The following is a 22,211-nucleotide window of genomic DNA, read 5'->3' as shown; positions in this document are numbered from 1 at the left end:
TGGGTTCCCACGACCTCTGCTGAGGTCCGTACCCCTTCCAATCAATTAGGTAGAACAGTTTTGACCTAAACATTTTTGAGTCTAAAATGTTCTTCACTTCGAATTCGGGCTCCAGATTGCTGTAACATACACCGTAAGTATTGCTCAAGGGTCTGATTTGTCCTCTCGGTCTGACCATCGGTCTGAGGGTGGTGACTGGTCGATAATCTTACGACGATATGCGCCATTTGACAACATTTGCGCCAGAAGTGGGAAATGAATTGGCTTCCCTGGTCAGAGATTAGTATAGATGGGAATCCATGTAGCCGAACAATATTTTCGAGGAATTCTTTGGCTAGGACAGAAGCTGAAGGTAAACCTTTCAAAGGAATAAAGTGGGCCATTTTGGAAAACAAATCCACAATTACCAGAATAGTATTGTACCCCGAACAAGGAGGCAGGTCCGTAATAAAGTCCATTGATAAGGTGTGCCAGGGTGCTGGTGGTATGTCTAGAGGTTGAAGGAGACCGGCTGGTCTTTTCTTTTGACTTTTATTTTGGGCGCAAACACCACAGGACATCACAAAAGATTTAACATCTTTTCGCCAAGAGGGCCACCAAAATTGTCGTTTCACCTTTTCCTCTGTCTTGGCAATACCGGTGTGTCCCTCTATTAATGCATCATGATAACCGGAAATAACTAGTTTGTGTAATTCCTTATGTGGCAGGAATAAGCGTCCTTGGAAATAAGGTAAACCATTATCCATAGTAAAGTCTGATCCCTTTTGTATCCAATCCTGTAAGGTTGTAGGGTCCAGGAGTTGTTTCACTCTGGCTTGAATGTCTTCAAGCGTCTGTAACAAAGTCATGCCTAGAATCCTCTGTTTGGGAATTATTGGTACTGGTTCTGACTTTGTATCAGATTCTCCCATTCCAATTCGGGATAAGGCGTCTGCTTTGCCATTCTTGCAGCCAGGTCGATAGGTAATCACGAAATCAAATTCAGCGAAAAACAAAGCCCATCGGAGCTGCCGTGATGACTGAGCCTTGGCGGTTTTCAAATACTGTAAATTCCGGTGATCAGTGATCACTGTGATGGTATGTCGAGCGCCAAGCAGATAATGCCGCCAGGCTTTAAAAGCGGACTTAATGGCTAACAGTTTTTTGTCCGTAATTGCATAATTAACCTCGGGTGGCGAGAATTTTCTGGACCAAAATGCTACGGGATGCAGTTGGTTGGTTTCGGGATCTCTTTGGGACAGGACAGCTCCCATGGCTAGGCTGGATGCGTCAGTCTCGACGACATAAGGGAGATCTGGATGCGGGTGTTTCAATATAGGTGCGGAGGTAAACTTAGCTTTTAAATCCTGAAAGGCCTGCTCGGCTTCTTCAGACCATTCAAAACGTTTATTTTTCCTCAAGAGTGCAGTAATGGGTTGTACCACGCGTGAAAATTCCGGGATAAACCTGCGATAGAAATTGGCAAAGCCGAGCATGCTTTGAACCCCTTTTACAGAGCTAGGTGATGGCCATTTGAGGATGGCATCCACTTTTCTTGAGTCCATTCGGACTCCTTTGGGTGTCAGGATGAAACCTAGAAACTCGACTTCTGTGGTATGGAAAACACATTTCTCCAATTTAGCAAATAGTTTGTGTTGGCGCAGTTTTTCAAGTACTGCCCTGACGTGTTTTCTGTGATCAGATTCCGAAGAGGAGTACACCAGGATGTCATCGATATATACGATAACACAAACATCGATGAGTTCCCGAAGGACATCATTCATGAAGTATTGGAAGGCAGCCGGCGCATTACACAATCCGAAAGGCATCACCTGGTACTCGAATAATCCGTATTTAGTACGGAAGGCAGTTTTCCATTCGTCGCCTTCTTTAACTCGTACCAGATGATAAGCCCCCTGGAGATCTAACTTGGTGTGTATGCAAGCGTCCTTCACCTGGTCAAGGAGTTCAGGGATCAGAGGCAGAGGATAACGGTTTTAACCGTTATCTGGTTCAATGCGCGGTAATCGATACAAGTTCTAAGGTCGCCTTCTTTTTTGGGCACGAAGAACAAGGCCGAGGATGCCGGGGACTTTGACGGGAGTATAAAACCATTAGCTAGGTATTGATCCAAATATTGTCTCAAATGCAGATTCTCAGGTTCGGTAAGGGCATAAATCCTGCTACAAGGGGGTTGTGCACCGGGCACCAGATCGATTTGGCAATCGTACGATCTGTGAGGAGGTAACGTGTTGGCCTGTTCCTTTTGGAAGACATCCTGAAAGTCTTGGTATTCCGGAGGTAGTTGCATGGAGGCAGAGGTTACAGATGCTAGATTAATCTTCAGGTTTTCTGGGTAGCAGGTTTGTGTACAATCCGGGAAGGTTATTCTCTTAGCTCGCCAATCAATTTGAGGATTATGTGTCTCTAACCAAGGGATTCCAAGAATAACCTGAAACTGTGGAGCCTTGATTACATCAAACACAACACCCTCCCGATGGCCGTCGGGACCAATAAGAGTCACCTCAGTAGTGGAATGTGTTACCGGTCCAGAGGCAATTTCAGTTCCATCGACTGTTGTGATGACATCTTTGCTGGTTTTAGGACGGAGAGGGAGGTTAATCCTAGAGACCAATTCACGATCCACATAGTTTCCAATTGCCCCACTATCGATGTATGCCTTTATTGCATGCAACCGCTTAGGCTTTCTGGATCTACGAGAACCATTGGCACAATGAAATGCGAGGTCTGAGAGTTAGTTTTCAAGCTCGGCAAGCGGACCCCTACACTTGTCGGGCGGAGTCGTTTCCCGAAACAGAGTCTTCATGGTTTTTATCAACGGCTCCTATCGCCTTTCGGGGTGACTTTGCCGGGCTATCTCGTTGTAAGTGACCAAAATTCCCGCAATAAAGACATAATTTTAACTGCCGCCTCCTTTCACGTTCCTTTTGAGTTAAGGGTCCTTTAACCCCTCCAATTTGCATAGGCTCAGAGACATCAACTCCCTTGGGATTAGCATGGGTCTTGACCAACACCCGGGTCTCAAACCTGGACCGATCTGCTTTTCTGTTTTGAAGTCTGTGATCCAATTGGACCACTAAGTCTATATACTCTGTGCATTCTTGGGGCGGATTTACAACTTGGGCCAAGACATCTTTAAGTTCTCCGCGTAGGCCTCGATAAAACAACGTGACTCTTTTATCCTCTGGCCATCCCGTTTCCACAATTAGTCTATTAAAGGTTGCAATATAGGATAGGAGGTCCTGATTGCCCTGTCGCAGGGATAGAAGTTCGTCATCCAGAGCCTGCCCCTGAGAGTGTCGAGCAAATAACCTTTCCATGCTTGCTTGAAACCTTTGAAAATCACGGAGAATCGGGTCATCTTGAGTAACCAGTGGAACTGACCAATCGGCAGCGCAGCCGCTGAGATATGACAATACAAAGGCTACCTTGGTCTGATCATTAGGGAAGGCCACAGGTCTGCATAGGAAGTGCAAACGACACTGATTCATGAATACAGCGAATCATTTGGGGTCCCCAGCAAAGCGTTCGGGTGGGGCCAGCGGCATGTTTCCAGGTAGATTAATCTGCACAGGGTTACTGGAAACCACAGGAGCGGGGTTCCCTCCGGAACCGGGTAGAGGAGTTTGCCCAGCTTGACTTTGCAAAAGCTGTCTGGCCAGGTCATCAGTTCTTTCCTTTGATATTATTAATTCCCTCCTGAGGGCATTAGTCTCTTGACAAGCAGCATGTACTTCGGCCCGTAATTCCCCCAGTAATTGGGCCAACTGATCAGTCTCAGAACTTTCCATAGCGCCTGGGTGGGAATTTGTAGGAAGCTTCGCGTTCTGTAACGCTCACCTGACTCCCACGGAGGCGCTGGCCTGGTTCGCGCTGCTGTGACCTCTTCTAAGGTGATGCGCAGGGTTCGGAAGACGGACTGGACCAGGCCCCCAAATCTGGCTTGTCTGGCTCGCAGAAGTATCCTTCTGTAGGCGAAAATAGGGGATTAACTGTCTGCGGGGTAATGCAATCAGCCTCCCACTTTCCCCTCTCACCCTCCTCGAAACCCTTCTGTGATTCCTCGTAGCGTCTCACCTTAGGGTCTGGAAGGACGAGCTCTCCATCCTGCTTCTGATGCAGAGGCGCGTTGGTATCCAGTTACTTCACTGGATTTTCGGATTGGTGAGAACCAAACTTGCTTGGCTTCCAGGTAAGTTTTTTGATAAGAGGTTCCCCGTGTGTCCATGCATTAATGTACTAATGCTAGTGTCTTTTTCCCCATAGGGGCCGGTGTACGGAATGCCGGGGAACAGGCACCGACCCGAGATGAGAGGTGAAATCCTTGTAGAAATCAGTTAAGTCTTTAATGAGCGTTTTTTGGTAATGTCTTTTCATTCGCTCATTAACGTTGATGTCTCTTTTCCCCTTAGGGGCCGGGGTCCGGAAATGCCAGGATGCGGCGCGGACCCGAAATGCAGAGGGAATGAATCAACAGGTAAGTCTTAACATGGAGATTTAGTTTTCCTTATTCCCTTCTCTCTCTCACCTTTTGTTCTGATCTTTTTCTCCCTAGGCACTGGGGCGTGACTGCGAATCCGGATGATCGCTGCTGAACATGGAGGCACCCTGTAAAGGTGAGTGGAATGCGGCGCTGCAGCGATCGACGCGATGAGCTTTTAAATAAAAGTCTCCCTTTTCAGGATTGTCAGCGAGATGTCTCCGGGATGCGGATTTAGCTGGTAAGGACTTTTCCTTCTTCTGTTCTCTTCTTCTCTTCCTTTGCAGGTGATACAGGATGCTGGCAGGCGTGGCAGAAGTCAGGATGCAGGAGCAGACACGGTGAGCGTCCAGCTGCTAGATGCAGAACAACGCGAAGCACGTGTGGCTGTTCGGGTGGGGTTTAAATAGCCTTGGAAGAAGTTCCAGGTATGTATCCTTCCTCCAATCAGGTATGTATCCTTCCCCGGCCACGCCCGGATGGTAAATTAGTCCCACAGGTAAAGTAGTTCCTTTCAGGCCTCAAGGAGGCCGGAATCCTGCAGCATGGTCTGCATCAGGTAAGTGCACCCAAGCACTTCCATAATTAAGTGTTGTTCTGCATCTAGCAGCTGGACGCTCACTGTGTCTGCTCCTGCATCCTGACTTCTGCCACGCCTGCCAGCATCCTGGATCACCTGCAAAGGAAGAGAAGAAGAGAACAGAAGAAGGAAAAGTCCTTACCAGCTAAATGTCTTTTATGAGCCTGGCGCCATAGGCGCCAGGACACTGTCCAAAGGGCCCCTATATGGGGTTGCTGGGTCCTTCCTTGGGGACTGGATGTCCGCTTTCGGGGACGCAGGGCTTGAACCGGCTCCCCGGGAGCGGGCATCATGACATAATTACTGCACCCGGGGAGCGGGGCAACGCAAGCGCAGCCTCCACACCTCGCTGTGTCGTGCCCCCGCTGCCACCTGGAGTGGAATCCAAGTTCTTGGGCTCCAGCAGAGGACAGGGTCGGGTCACACATCCGGACCGAGGGGCCGGCCCAGGATGCACAGATCGTCTGGGTGCTATGATATGATATGATATGGCATTTGCTGCTGTGTCTCGTCGGAGGGGGGGTTGACAGCTCCATCGACGTCTCCACCACCCCGACAGTCTTTGCTTAGTAGTCAGAGCAACGGGGGCGGGGGGGTGACGTCCAGCGGCCACCAACAGATCGCCGGATTGGCCCTCCCTCCACGTATCCTGGTGGTGTGTTCTCGTACCCTTTTGGCTGATCTCCAGTGCCGGGGAGCGAGGCAATGTGGGCGCAGCCCCCGCGCTCCCTCGCGCCGTGCCTCTGCCGTCACACAGATCAGTTCTCCGGTCCCTGAGCTCCAGTTGCCTATGCTCGGCCAAGTGGTGGGAATCCGGATCAACTGCCTGACGGTCCGGCACAGAAAACTCAGGCGGTCTGGGAGATGTTGTGCTCTGGCAGCGTGACGGGGAGCTCTGTTTCAGCAGTCTCGTTAGGCAGTATGTAGGCACTTGGATTAGTGCAGAGCTCTGCTGTCAGTGCGCTGTCAGTAGCAGGGCAGGCCGCGCTCTTCCTCTGTTCCGATGCGAGGACGCCAGTCAGGGTATAGTTTTGGTGTGCTGCCGCTCAGCCGTTAGGGAAGGGTCCCAGCAGTGCAGACGGTTTTATCAGGGATCGGGGCTGCAATTTCACCCAGGATTTGAACTGTTTATTCCTGAAGTCCTCAGTCAGCTGTCTAATCTGATCTCAGGTACACGACAGTTCCACTGATCCACAGGATATTTTTAGCCACAGAGCTCACGGACTAGGCGACCATCTTGCTCGGCGCACAACAGCACCCCCCTCATTCCCCCTTTATTTATTCCTCAATCAACTAACCCAACAGCTTCCCTTCTTCTATGAGCATCATTGTTGGGCACCCATACCTTACACATGTGATGTAAAATCCCCCATTTTAGGAACACTTTTCCGGGGAACATGTGAGATAGAGGGAATCACTATCTCCAGCTAGCTTGACCCAGTGTTCTACATAATTTTCTGGGTCCGGTGGGGGTTAGGTTAATGGGAGGGTCTATAGGGCAGTCAACTCTCACCATGTGTGGTTTATTGGGATCATCTGTTTGTGTTTATTTGTCTTTTGTGATACGAGGAGCTCCACCGGCTTTTATCGAAACCATCATCATGGCACTGTTTCGCAGAGTCTTTGTGCAACATCTGGCAGGTGCACAATATTAACATCAGGAACACCACGATAGGCACCAGTATCGTCACTGCTACTGCTAGCCAAGTTGGGTTCCAATAGAACATGCATCAAACCATTCTTCAGCTTCCACTCCTGTGTGTGTCTGCATGCCAGTCAACTTTTGTAGGGCCCCTATTATATGCAACAAAGACCCATTTTCTGCATCATTTGGGGAGATGTACGTGCAACCTGATAGTCCGATTTTCTTGCACACCCGCCTTGCCTGTCAATAACTCCAAGAGGTACCTATTTTGCAGTCATCAGCTGTATTGCACGCAGCTCCCTTTTTATCGAATTTAGTCCTTGCTCTGTGTCGTTTGCCACCTCAATTATTTCCCACTTCACGGTTTGTAGCCATTTGCAATAGTTTGGAGGATTCTTCAGACAAATAATTTGATTGATTCTGTCTTCTAATTGAACGTTTCTTTCTATTTTCTTGTTGGTGTTTGGCTGGTTTCTGCTGTGCTCTTGACGTGTTTGCTATAGCCAGGTGTGCATCAGGAACCTCTAGAATAGCACAGTGCAAGGTTGTGAGTGAACAAGTTCCTCTCCATGATGGTGAAAGGTGCATGTATGCTCACTAGCCACACTCAGAAGATGTCCATAAGAGCAGCTCTGCCTTGGCTGAGGTCAGGAATAAACAGTGCATTGATGGACTTGCTGTTAGTTTCCATGGGAACAGTGCCATGTCTTTGAAAGCAAATCCCATATTTGTCTGCTGCTTGTACTTTTGCTGGAGTCTATTTTGTCTCAATCCATGTTAATCTTGACACATACGTGGCCCACAAGGCGAAACATTTCTTGTTTATGTTCCTTATTATTTCTTCATCGAACCCCGCCTACACCAATGCATCAGGGTTTACTACTGCCTCCTCCCATGTGTTGCGTACGAACAGCACTCTTTCCACCTTTAGCAATGGGCGTCCCTTGCACTGTGGATCCTTCTCGTCCCTCGCATATTCTTCATCATCTTTGTCCATCAGTGCAATTCTTACCCCGTGCCCCTGGAACATGCTTCGTACCCGACACAGTGCCTAATGGACTAAACACTGGGCTACCAAAGGTGGCATATCTTGAGCTACTACCATCTTGGGTGCCCCTGATGCATGAGAGAGCAAACATAACGGCTCCCATTTGACCTCTGCTTCCCCAATGAGTGCATGTGACTGGATCATACATTGCTGAATTCTGGATGGTGCACGTCTTCCTTTGTATCAAACACCACCCCTTTATATTGATCATATTCCTTTTCTTCTTCAATCCCCATCATTACACCTTGTCTTTTGACCAAAGTATAATTATCTATCACCCGCATCCTTTTCATAGCAACTACGTCATTTTGGAAAATATAATTTTGAGAAGCATCAGTTTCTACAGACCTTCTACACCCCCGGTGTTATGTCCCCGCCACATAACCTAACTCAAGCTATTGATACAAAATGCTACAACAAAACCTAAACATATGTACATTAGAGACATTATTGCACAATGCTTGTGATGAAAAGAAACCTGCGTGGAGGATGGGCTAGGCGAACATGTCATCCAAGCATCCGGTGTAGGAAATAATCTGCCAATGATCCATTTCCCTTTCACTGATGCTCACATCATAGCTAGTGTAAGGAGCTAAACCCAGAGCTCTCTTAGGAGAAAGGCAGCTGAGAAGGTATGAACTGTCTAGAGGCTACACGAGCCGGTGAAAATCTCCTTGGCATAAAGACATTATTAAAATCCTAACATTAAAAAAATTGACCCAACTGGTTACACCCGAATACTTGAAGATCATAGAACCAATAGTCATGGAAAGATAGCCAACAGCACCAAGGAAAGAGAACTCTTCTCTGTAGTGCAACAAAGGTTTAATTATTTGAAAAGCTTTATACTTTACATATAATTTGCTCTAGTTATTTTTGCATCTGAAAATGGCATGGAAACTACAATACATCTATTAGTGTTTTTTCATCACATAGAAATAACGAGCTTAAGTATAATTGACAGTCACTTGATAACATGCTTGGCCATTGGCTAACATACACCATGGGATTACACTTACTAAAATGTCTATAGACAAGTAATGGCATAGACCTTTTTTCATACAAGTATGTGCCTTTTCATCTTAATGTGTGCTAAACTTTATCCAGAACTTAACAAGATAAATGGGTACCACAAACAGTTTGCATAACCATAGTATACAAGAAGGAAAACCTTGATGGCTCTATGGATGCTGAAAATAGATATTCACATAGTTTGGACCTGTCTGTGTTCCGCCTGGAAGGGTACCTTGGGTGAACATGTAGTTGCAAGACTCATGATACTTGAATTCATGAATATTGCTGCACCTCTAGTCTGGAATGCATTCTCACTCTGGGGTGAACTTCTGACGTTGTGAGTGTGCAAGCCAGATGTGTAGGTCACCTTGAAGATGCTGGAAAACACCAAATCTGGGAGTCCAAATTCACACCAGTCTCAAAAAGGAATCGTCCATAGCCAGAGACATTGTCTTTCCTGATGTTAATGCTTTGAAGACATTGGGTTTATAGAGTGTGGCCAGTGCCTTGATGCAGTCAGCATGCAGTAGGCACTTGCAGCGAGGCACTTTCCAGCTGCTCACGGTTGCCATATTATCCCATTTGCAAAACTTTCTTTTGTGAATTGCTGGCACATGTTCACAAGAGAGGTAGAGGGGTAGCCCTGGAACACCACAAGGAGTGGCAGCAATGCCTGATTGTTGTTGGACATGATTTGAGCCCGACTCTGATTGCACTATAGGTGCACTCCTCCTCCTCCCAACTCCTCTTCTTCTATTTTTAAAGATGGCAGGAACACAGGGTCAGAGCCAGCCAGAGGCTAAGCCCAGTGTAATCATGTGGGGTGATATGCGCGTACCGGACATTCAGCAGCACCCATACACAGCCTTCATTATATACAGGTGTGTGCATTTCCATGTTAATGTTTTATAAGCTTTTATTCAGAAACGAGCATGAACCATGTGTACCATTCTTAGGGTGCATGAACACAGCATGTGTTCATGCAATAAACTATCTCTCTCATAGGATCTTGTTTGCCAAGTCTTGAAGATAGCCGCCAATACCATTTCCTCCATAGCATGTGTGTGTTAACACGTGACTAACCTAATAAACAGAACTTTACAGAAACTAAAAATATGTGCTACAAAAAAGATAATGGCATGCAAATCAAAATGTTCAATTGTCAGAATGGTCTACTTCTACAAACAACACATTCAAAAACAGTGTAAACAGTGAGGCATGTTAAATGTGGCATTGCCTTGCATATACAACTAATGCCAAATACATTCAAATTGTACTTACAAGTTGGGTGGTGCAGCTCAATGCCGCGGAATTACCGTATACTGCTACATCACGCATCACCCAACTATAGGAAAGTTGGAAGATTCACCTCGAGCCATGCGCTGGAGGTAAAACCCTGAGCTTTCTGCCACATTTTGGATGGAATGCTGATTTTCTTTTCTTTATAATGCGCTTGAGTCTGGGATTCGAACCTCTGTTGCTCTGCGTGGTCTTTCTTCCAAGACCAGCAAGTTGCTCCTGTGCTATCCTCTGGTCACAAATTATGTAGAATTACCGCTGTGGTAATTCTGGTGAAAATGTCCCATTGAGTTCTAAGGACTAAATAAAATGGGGATTTACAGCAGCGCCGCCGCTTGTAATCCAGCAGAAATACCACCAGACCAAGTGGCAGGAACCGTAAAACAGTTTGGTGGCATCTGGGAAGATTTGCTGCCAAGTTACCACCAAACTTGCAATGAGGCTCCATATATGATACTTTTTAGCCCCCCCACTACTCTCAACATGTGAAGGGCATTCCTCCTGCCCTCCCACCTCCTTCAACAGCTGAAGCTACTGAGCAAGTCTACATCCTTTTCTCTTAAAGGTGTTTCATGCAGATATTTTAGATACTGAATAGACTTTATCATTGGTTATACATTCTTGAAATACGTTTAATTTTGGACAGGGAGTCATTTTCATCTACAGGTGACATCCACCAGTTTTACATTTATGAGAGACAAATAATGATCTTGTTAAGTGCCAGGCGTATGTCTGGTACCTTAAGCTCTACAGCAAAATACATGACGCAAAGTCTTGGTCAGGGTCTTCTTGAGAGCAGAGTTTCCAAGAATGAGGATGATGGAGCTCAAAGCAGGGAAGACAAAGGTGACTGCTTGACAAATTATAAACCCTAAACTGCGAACACGGAAAACCTGTAAAAACAGCAGGCATTTCATCAGGGAAAAGGAGACGTAGAGGAGCAGGAGCATGGTCACGGTCTTCAGAGCCCCCAAGTGAGCCCTGAGATCTGGATTCTGGAAGGTGTCTGAATTCTGTGCCATCCGCCTCATGTGTCTATAAAGGGAGGTGATGATTGCCCCGGCTGTGGAGGAGAATATCAGGAAGGCAACAGAAGCTGAAAGGGTTTGAATGATGATCAGGATGAAGCATCCATCTCCTAATCGCAATTCCAACATTTCACCATCACCAGAGATATTAGAAGATATGTCTTTTGAAAGATTCGAATTTGGGTTGTACTGGGGTACCATGTGCGCACCACAGTTAATGGGGAGGCTGATTGCCACGGAGACCAACACTGAGCCAATGAGGAAAAAGTGCAGATTCTTCAGAAATATGGCTTTTATACGGATGAATGATGGGTGGTTGGCATTGATAATCTTCATGAAGTAATAAACACAGAGCCAGGTGGCAAACCAGAGGCTGGAGGCTCCCAAAATTGACTCCGCAGTTAAATAAAACTTGAAGACTGTATCCAAAAGCAACATTTCCTTCCAGAAAACAAACAGAACAGTGCCTGAAGCAAATACACAATGGAGGCAAATGTTGGTGACTCCCAGACTAGAGATGAGGACATTAGTGGAGTGGTGGTCATTGACTCTGTTGATCCGGGGCATTATATTCACAGCGACAATGAAGGTGTTTCCCAACAGTCCAGTCAAGCAGAAGAGTCCACTGAAAGCCAGCTCGAATACATCGGCAGATGTCATCATTGTTGCCTCAAGCAATGCTCCTATATTAGCTGCTTAGAGCGGATCTCTGTATTCCAAACAGATTCAGAGGAAAAGGATTAGGAGGTTTGCCACCAACGGCAACCCAGTGTTCAACGGGGCATTTCTAGGTTAACTTATATATTTCTAAACCATGGGCATTCATTTGACTGATGCAAATGGCGATGCCACCATTTGAATTCTAACAGCCTGCAGTGGCTTATTGAGGTACATGCACATGGCTTGTGGACCTTGAAATTCACAGCCCACGATGCAAATATAATGAAGGGAAATCACAGGCACATTTCTGTTGATATCTTTGCATATTATGGAGAGTCTGTACATTGGGATTTTCCAATAAACATTGCTTGAAAACCACCAGATCAATATAGATCACCAAGGGGTGGGATGGTTCAATGCACATAAACCTTTCGATGCAAGCCTCCCCCAGTGACCTAGCTGGGTGCAATGCTCTGGTATTGGTTCCTTGCAGAAAGATTGTATGTGTCAGATCCAAGGCAGCCAGAAAGAAGGGTATGGGTAAGGGTCATTAAAAAGGCAGCAGAGGGTACCTGCTGCTGCCATAGAAAAGGTTTTGGCAAATGATAAGCAGACAATCCAGGGTCAAGTGATGCTCGCCTGTTGCAAAGCGCTTTCCTTTTGTACAAATTGGTTCCAGAGGGGTTCTTGGGGCACTGTTGCCTTGTTATAGCAGCTCACATTATAAGAGCTCAGCACAATATCATAAATGACATAAATTGGAACACTTTAAAAACGATGTTGGAGCAAGTGTGTTACAAAAAGACTCTTGCAGCACACCAGTGCAAGGATGAGTAGGGGCTAACCCACTTACACAGTCCCACCCATCTACAAATCAACATTGATTCCAATCATACATGTAGAACAGGCACAGCCAAGACATGCACCTGCGTCGCCTTTTGTGCGAATGCGGTCCGAGGGAAGGCTACATTCTCACAAGGTGCGTGAATGTGAGACAATAGCAACACACACATCAGCAGCAAAACAGTTCGAAAGTAAAAGAAAGTCAAATTAAGATTATCAAACAATATATCCTTTAACCAAACAAATCAATTATACAACAATTGTAAACACAATACAATCCTCTGTAAATGAAGAAAGAAAATGCAGAACAGGAAGGTATAATCTCTCTCTGGATACTTTGGCTGGGGAGAGAAAGGAAAGAAATGCAACAACGGTATTTAAAAGACTATGGGGGTCATTACGACCCTGGAGGTAGCCATGCCGCTATTTGCGGCATGGCTACCCCCATTTCGGGTACTGGGTCCGGGTTCCTGGAATTGGGAAATACCGGCCCATTCCGACCTTGGAGGGCACAGTATTTCCCCATTCCAGGAACCCAGACCCTGTACATCCCCATTCCCATTCGAGCCCCCATAGGGCTCAATGGGAATGGGGAGGATGCAAACAACGGGCCCGTTAATGACGGGCCGCTGTTTGCATCCTGGAATGTTCACGGGACCCGCTAAGGACGCCTGGTTAATGAGGTGGTAGGGGGTTAATGGGGCCGGCAGCTCTACCGGCCCCGTTAACCCCCTACCGCCCGGGTCGTAATGACCCCCTATGTTTGTGGTAGAAACAAGTGCACAAGGGATTTAACCAGTCACTAGGACCCCAAAGGTGGACCATACAGATAGGGTCTCTTGACAATACCTGATTCCAATGCTTAGGTGGCTCAATGGTGTCAGACCAGACTTCAAGCTGTTGTGTTTTGTGATTTGAAGGCATTCAGTCAACTTTATGCCAGGTGGCGAGTCAGCGTCAATTTAGGTTCTAGTGATCGAAGGCTGTGTATAGAGATGCAAGTCAATGGGCCACCAGAAATGGTTCAACGATGGAGCATGGTTCGTGAAGATGAGTACTGCTGTTTCGATTCAATGAATAAGGCAGTGATCCAGTGGTTTGAGTTGAGCTGCAATGTGAAGTACAGGCGGTCCGATCTTTGGTTTAATGGCACAGTGGCTCAAAGTTATCTGCATCATGTACTGGCGCTCGAACTGGATGGGTAACAAGGCTCTGCTGGAGTGATGTGACATCGAGCCAGTTTGATGGTTGCAAGCAACAGTGCTGCAAAGTTCGTGTGAGTCCCAAAGGCAGAACCAATGGGTCTCGTTGGTTTGAAGGTGTCGAACATGGTTCGAAATGAGCTAAAATCCGTTTGAGTGGCGAAATCAGGGATCCTGGATGTTCTGGCTCTCAGGATGCAGTGAGACACTCGGAAAAGGTGTGTCCATTCAGGTTCTGTGTTCCCAGCTTAGAGAGTTATGCAAACAGAGAGGCATGCCTCATCAATGTCACCCCCAATGTGCACTGGGAGGGGACTGGGGTCATATCTTGCCTCTGCCTTGGAGCACGTCTTCAATTTACTGAGTGAGTGATTTTTAAAGATCAATTTTCCCAAAATCTGTCCAAATGAATTATTTTAATATGTCCTGGACGGTCCAAAAGTGAATCAAAGAAGGAGTGGAGGACCCCCTTTTGTGCGCAAAAGGACACAGGAGATTGGAGAAAAGTAAACCTCATTTAGAGAGGTCCAATCACCATCCTTGAGAGAAGTGTCCCTTGCCTGCTGATGTCATACCGAGAGTTCTATGTTCCACAGGAAGCGGAGAGGACAGGAAGGAGAGAAAAGCCCCAGAAAAGTAAAATGGGGGAATCCTTTCTGAAGCCCACCGTGTTCCCTGGCTATCCTTAGTACGCCACTTCCCCAACCTGCAGCTTGAAATGCTTTCTGGTGTGCAGCCTCTGACCTCTGAACCTGATCTGTGCAACGCTGGAGAGCAGGGGCTGCAGATGTGGATACTACTGCAGCAGGGCACCGGTGTATGCTATGCTTTTGGGCCTGCGTTTAGGGAAAGTGGGTTTGGTTAGCAAACCATCCTTTCTGAGATGGTAAAAATACCCAAATCATTTTATCATTAATAAAACTCAAAAATCTAGGGCTTCTACACACTGCCAGATGGCAATCCTTGACACGCCACCCAGCCAGAAAGGTAGAGACTCACACTTCTAAGTGCCTGACTCAATTTCCACCTACTGAGGACATCTACATCGAAATGAGTGGACCCAGGATTGTGTTGATATCAATGGCAAATCCATGTGGGGATATGTCCCAATGCAATACCTTGGGCATCTCTCCCTAGATGGGTATGGATTACATTGAACATTTACCCTGTGCTCTTATATTTAAACTTTTCTTGGTCAACTTCTTTTGATTTATTTACCGTGAGAAGTGTCCCTTGTCTGTATATATATATATATATATTTCTTTTTCACTGGGCATGACAAACTTTTTTGTTTGCAAAATTTCAGCCAAATCCGTCATGAGAGTCAAAAACTATTAGAAATTATACTCAAGTTAACTATATTATATATATGTACAAACAAAGGAGGGGTGTCAGGTGGCAGGGGCCTGACTCTGGGTCCCAGCTGCAATTAGCTAAACATACCAGTAATGTTCTCCTCCTTCCTCGCTTTCTTCTCTCAGCAAACTTCAGGGAGGCTGATTGGATTGAGGTGTGCAGGGTTTGAATCCCTCTGGTAAGTCCCAGGATGTTTCAGCAGGGGATTCTGGTATCTGTAGTTTGGATACAGCCAAGATCCAACTCCCCCCGATTTTTCAATGTCAACCCTCAGTGGGGCTGAGGGAGTTAACACCAGTGTGGCTCTCCAAAGCCCTAGTCTCCAGTTACGTGTGCACACAAAGGATGGTTGGCAGTGGCATGACTCTGGGTCCCAGCTGCAATTCGCTCAACAGTTTAGTGATGCTCTCCACCTAGAGTGCTCTCTCTTAACCAAAGTTTTTTTTCAATGTTTTTCAAAGTTTTGTTACTATAGTTTTCTTTACCAATTGTTGGTATTTATCCTGCTTTACTAATTTCTTATCATTTAGAGCAATTGCTCATTTTATTACTGGATCCACGCCTTGATAACTGTCATGATCTCTGCTTCCAAAAGGTCAGGGTTTTCCCAACTCCCTTGGAAGCAGATTCATAACCCAGGTTCCGAGTGCCAACCAGTCCCAATTGGGACCTTTTGGACCCAGTCCTGGCGCCAGTGGCACCAGGCTCATAAATATGCCCAGTCCCAGCGCTGGAAGCGCCGGGCTCATAATGCTTGGGTGGACTTACCTGCAGCAGACCATGCTGCTTACTTGCCTGCCAGTTGAGCCTCTGATCCTCTTCTGTTTGGAACTACTTTTCCTGTTGGGTGGGGCAGGAGCCACTCCCTAGGTTCAGAACACTGGAACTCTTCTGGAAAGCAGGAACTCTTTTCTTACCTAGGCGTGGCTGTGGAAGGAGACACCTAAGCACTACAGGAGGCTATTTAAACCACACCCGATGGATGAATCTTGCTTTGCATTATTCTGCATCCTCTGCAGCAGAACGCTCATCGTGTCTTCTGCATCTGATCCTGGGCCTAAGGAAAAAGGCTTACTATCCTGAATCCAGTCTTCAGCAACACCTATAAAGACAAGAAAGAACAGGTTAGCATTACGGTCTTAAGTGACAGCTCTTCACTTACCTGGGCCATCGGCTGTCACCAACGCCTCGCGCTGCATTCTGAAAGACAAAGGCTTACCTACTCTTCGTGCGCTCCGGAGGTCTTCACACTGCATTCCGGCATCTGAAAGACAAAAGCTTACCAACTCTTCGCACGCTCCGGAGGCCTTCGGCGCTGCATCCCGCATCTGAAAGACAAAACAAGGTGCGTTTAAAGACATTGGGGAACTTTAATACTCACGTGCCATTACTCCTTTCCACATCTAACCCAGTGGGTATTCCAGCACCCTGCAGCCGCTCCGAACTTGTACCTGCAAAATAAAAAGACAGTTAGAGCGCATCGTGAAGCAGGCAACAAGCGCTTACTTACGCGCTTCCAGGCGCTTCTATTCATCACACGGGCTCCATCTTCAACTCACTTCAGCCCGTCATCCACCATCGCCGGAACCCTGCAAAACAAGAGACATCATTACTAAAGACTTTAAAGACATTAGAATTACTCGAAACTTACCGTTCGTGCAGTAAACGACAGACAGCAGTCCTCTGAAGTCAAGAGGCCTGCTCCCCTTATCCAGTGAAGAAACTGGTTACAGCACCCTGCCCCGAGGCAGATGGAGAGCACGGCGTTCACTTACCTAAGGTGAGAGCGTTAACCTTCGGGGTTCTACAGGAGAAGAGAAAGGGAAGAAGAGAGAGACATTCAATAACCCAGTTCATTAATCCCATATTTTCTATCTGCAGACATCTTACCCTTCGAGTCAAACATACAGTGCACAGAGGTCCAGCCCAAAGAGCCAGCCGTGTGTTACACATCACCTTTGAAGATACGGTATACGCCCAGTCAAGACCGGGCCTCTACGGGAATCAGGTGAGCGTTACAATAACGACCAGATTGGTCGAAACACGTGTTGGCTGTTTATGACCAATAAACCCTGCATACAGGCAGATGACCTTTGGTTCCATATTCTGATGTGATTGCGTATTTTCTGGATCTGCGCATTGGATATATCTTTTATCTCATTGTTTCTATAGTTTCTTTGGGGCCCACTAGCCATGGCCTTTGGCATTCAGCCATTGCCACAGTACATGTTGCATCAATAGGTTATTTTCAGGCCCACTAGTCAAGGTTTTCAGCCGTTGCCACGGTACATGCTACACCAATAGGTTTCTTTCAGGCACAATTGCCATGGCCTTCGGCTGTAGACACGTTTCATGTTGCACCAATAGGTTTCATTGGGGCCCACTAGCCATGGTCTTTGGCCAATTTTAGTGGCCACAGCCTTCAGCCGTGGACACTGTATATGTTGCAGCAAAAGGTTTCTTCTGAGCCCACCAGCCATGATCTTTGGTCATGGTCACTGTACATGTTGCACGAATAGGTTTCTTTGGAACCCACTAGCCATGGCCTTTTGCCGTGGCCTCTGTACATGTTACATCAATAGGTTTCTTGGCGGTCCTCTAGCCATGACCTTTGGCACAGATACCCATTACCACCTGCCTTGGAGATGTCATCACTGCAGGTGTGAAAATAGTTTTTTTCACTCTCTCCTCATTCCCACGGGATTCCACTGATATTCCCCCAATAATGGCCACAAACTACATATCGAGCGGCATTGAACTACCCATGCCCCAGGATTCCCTCGGTATCCCCTTGATAATGCTCGAAAATTCAAAACTCTTCCATAACCTCACAGGCATGGTCCAAGTGCCCTCCTCCTGTTTTCGTGGATCCCCACTCCACCAAATTGCTTTTTTACACCCTGGCCATTACCATCTAGCAATGTTTTGTTTATCTTCTGCATTTTTTTATCGGAGGTGAACTTCATTGAAATGCGAATGCTGAATTTCAGGGGTTTCGTTGCGTTAACTCTGATCACCTTAACTCTTTCTTAACAAATGTCTTTTCTCAGAATTTCAAAGGTTTTGCGATACTTTAGTTTCCTAAAGGCCCACTCGCCAGGGCATTCTGCCGAGGCCACTGTGCATGTGGTACCAATGGTTTTCTTTTGGGCCCTCTAGCCATGGCATTTAGCAATGGCCCATGGCCATGACCGAACATGTTGCATAGTTTCTTGATTTCTCACTAGCTATGTCCTCTGTACGTGTTGCAGCAATCTCTTTCTTTTGGGCCCACTAGTGTTTCCTGCAGGTCTCTACTGTGTCATGGGTCGTGGATTGAGGTTGTCTCGCCCCGGCATGCACTCGTTGAATGTTTTTTTCATTATTGCTGCTCCTGCTGTCCTCTTCTGAGCTTCCATGATAGCCACTTGTGAGTCTACACTCTTATGCACACTCGCTAGGTCAAGTATCTCAGCTAACGGGAGAAGCTTCTTCAGCAGTTATTTCCTGAAAGCTGATGATGTGAACCCCTCAATGATATATGGTATAATGGCTTCTTCTTTGTAAAAGGGATCCAATTGGCAGTGTGCCACCTGTTTTTGTAGGTTTAGGACATACTCATCCACTGTTTTCGTGGGCTCTTTGGCTACATTGAATACATGTAAATTGGTCATAGTCTCTATTTCGCTGGGCCAGAAACCTTTCATTGAGTTTTGTTATTAATGTCTTGCTTATCTGTTTCCTTGAGTGTTTTGATAATAGATTTAACTTCTTTTCCCATGAGGTTTGTAAACATTTCCATATTGTCAGCCACCTCATAAACCCCCATTGCTTTGAAAAAGTCTTCAAAATCCTCCACTCATTTTGACCATCTGGATCCTCTGTCTTTTTGTGGTGTTAGCTCAAAAGTTACAGGTTTTCTTAAGATCACAGCCCTGTTAGAAGAGGATGGAGGTGGTACGACATGTTCAGCTTGAATTTTATGAGTCGTGTCTACTGACCCTTATGCCAGACTCTTTGTGATGTATTTTGGATGTGGTGACCTCCCTTTCCCTATGTGTCATGATGCCTACCCCCGGGCATCCGGATCGAGTCCATCAGCCCCGGGAGCAGGCATCCAGATACTCATTAAAACCCCAACAGCCCCGGCTGGGGGTTGTTTGGATTCAGTCCTGGCGCCTTAGGCGCCAGGCTCATCATAGAAATCAGTCCTGGCGCCATAGGCGCCAGGCTCATAGACTTTACTTACGTTATGCAGACCATGCTGCAAATGAGTCCAAGCCAACGTGAGGCCTGGATGGGACTATTTTATTACAGGGTTTATTTTTCACTCGGGTGTGGTTATGGGGAATTTCTTACCTGGGACTACTTTTCAGGCTATTTAAACCACGCCCGAACAGCAGCCCATGCTTCCCGTTATTCTGCATCCAGCAGTGTGACGCTCACCGTGTCTGCAAGTCAGCATCCAGTCTTCTGCCACGCCCGCCTCGAATCCGGAGCTCCTAGACAAAAGGAAAAGAAAGGAGAAGAGGTTAGATCACGGACATTATTTGATTCCTTACCTGATTCCGGACCCAGCACATCTCCGAGCCTGGAAAGGACATTATTTCAGCACGCGTCGCTTCTCCAGCAGCAGCGCCGCGTTATACTCACCAGTCCACCGCATCTTTCGACTCAGCGCTGCCTCCATCATTTTCTTCATCGAAATCCAGCACCTGGGGGGAAAACAAAAGGAATAACAAGATGAGCCCAGAAAACCAACAAAGACAATCTCTTTGCCACCATAGGCTTACCTGCTTTACCACCGGAGGTATTACTCTTTAATTTGCCGCATCTTCCTATGCCGCACCTATAAAGGGAAAGAAAACAGCAAGTTAAACTCATGCAACTTTCACCGGACAGTGTTTGGTAATACAGACTCTTACATGCACGCCATCAGCTGCCTCCAGGCAATATTCTTTTGGACCCAGCTGAACCTAACGAGGGAATGGAACAAGAGTGAACATCAGACATATTGAACTCTTAGAACTTTATAGACACTGGAGTCAATATTCCTCCGGAACTCCTCCAGTACCTTCAACCCAGTGAAGTAACTGGTATCTACGCGCCCCTGCATGCCATGCAGGATGGAGAGCTCATCATTTAAAAACATTAGGTGAGGTTACCAAAAGGGGATATCGGAGGCGATTAGTGGGGAGAACGAGAACTGTTGGGGGGCCATCATTAAAGTCCACGGGTGGCTAAATCCCTTTCTCCACTTGCAGGAGAATACTTCTACGAGTCCAGCAGACAAGATTAGGCAGGCCAGTCCAGACTGCCATCTCTTCACTACGCATCACGTTGGTGGAGACCGCAGCTGCCCGGGTCCGATCGATGCCCCTGTGGGAACCAGGTGAGCGTAACACTATGCTTCGTGAACGGCACCTACTTGTTCTTGTCCTCATGTGCTGTAGCTGCTTCCTGGAACTGTGCCACTGGGCTTCAGATAGAATTCTTTAGAGGAGGATGTGAACATGGAGCCCGGTTTACTGGGCATGGACCTTGGCCTTCAAAGATGGAAGTCCCACCTTTGGGCTTTCGAATTGTGAGGAATTGGATCATCCACATGGTGGGTGGGAGCTCGCCTGGGTTTTTTTGAAATGTTTAATTAAATGGAATGATGGTAGACCGACCTCAGGAAAATGTTTGGGGCTAATCCACACACATTTTCCTATGCTCACACGAAGACAAAAGCATAGACCTGTGTACTCTGGGCTGGACACCCCCTACAGGCACCGTCCACCCCTGTCATATTTAGTTGGAATGTGATAGCCAAAAAGGGCAAGTTTTCATCCGAGGATGGGGAGGACCAACCTTCACCCTGCCATCGTCAGCCTGATTAACTGACAAAGGCTCAATCGATACACCCTGCTCTTTTGTTAGGCCCTGCAGCTGATGGCAGCTGTTATCATACCAACACAGGGTACTTCAAACAGGCCCACACAGGCCTTGCTGCAAAGGATAACAGGATACAGGATAGACAGTAATCCCCAACAACCTTTAATATCCAACTGTGTAAACCTGAAGCCAGCTCACGCCTCTCAGTATCGATAGCAGTGAACTGCCATGTCTGGCACTGTTGTGTACAGTAGGCCACTCCGCTAGGGGGATGCCATTCATAAAGTACGAGAATATGGTTTGCCAGAGAGTCTGATCTCTCAGCAGCTTCAAGGAAGACCTGTCGCTTTAACAGGAACCACACAGAGAGGACCATTAACCAGAGAGAATCTTTGAACACAACAGACATGATGATGGATGGGACGTAGTAGCACAAGGGAGTGAGCCCAGAGCTCTTTCTGTTGAGAGAAGGGTTCCACCATATTAGTTCTGGGGCACACCTTGTTCCTGTTTTCACCATTTTACCTTTCCTGCTGCAAATCACTCTTGTTATGAGCTCACGCATGCATAAAATTGTTGTCAGAGACCCCAGGATTGGTTCACTAAGGTAAGCCTAGCCTACACCATTCACTGTGGCCCACTTGGCTTTAAAAGACGGCTCTGCACCTCTTTTGGCAGTTCATCTGAAGACTTCACAAGAAATAAGAAAGAAGAACTCAACCTTGCACCCTGGCTTCACGTACAGTCTGCCTTACATCTTCCGCCAGTGAAGGAAGGACAGGATATCCAACGAGGAAAGTATGATCCGTTCCCTAAAATTCTCCAAGGGATCTGAGGGAGGGAGAAACAGAACTCAGGGGACCCTCCAGCTACTCCATAACAGGTACCCATCCAGCGCACAGCGTGCCCTGCTAAGCTCTGCAGCAAGCTTCCTGGATAGGGAGTGCCAGAAAGTCTCCGAACCTACAACCAAGGACAAGATAGCTGCCTGCAACACACTCCACAGCTGTGGGTCGTCCACCTTAAAAGACAACAGCAGCCCATTGAAGAAGCTGGGAGAAGTGCCTCAACAAGCATCTACTGCCGTCCACCTTAAAGGGCATTTTCTCGAGCCAGTCGAGTTCCTCAATATGCAACTGACTGCAACGCTGACTGTTGTCAAGCTGCAGTCGCTTAAAGATATCCAAGACGTCTTGACCA

The 22,211-nt window shown here is 46.9% G+C and overlaps 1 protein-coding gene across 1 annotated transcript; it reads right to left on the bottom strand.

Annotated features, from left to right (window-relative positions):
• Positions 1-10,806: 10,806 nt before the first annotated feature.
• On the bottom strand, positions 10,807-11,757 carry LOC138579758 (taste receptor type 2 member 40-like). The gene has a single exon (XM_069649992.1). The coding sequence runs from the start codon at positions 11,755-11,757 to the stop codon at positions 10,807-10,809; it is 951 nt and encodes a 316-aa protein (XP_069506093.1).
• Between the last annotated feature and the right edge of the window lie 10,454 nt (positions 11,758-22,211).

The sequence above is a fragment of the Ambystoma mexicanum genome, chromosome 3p, assembly GCF_040938575.1.
Source record: "Ambystoma mexicanum isolate Mex_15411 chromosome 3p, UKY_AmexF1_1, whole genome shotgun sequence".
NCBI lineage: Eukaryota > Metazoa > Chordata > Amphibia > Caudata > Ambystomatidae > Ambystoma > Ambystoma mexicanum.
Note: the sequence above shows the minus strand (reverse complement) of the source record. Positions and strands in the feature narration are given on the sequence as shown.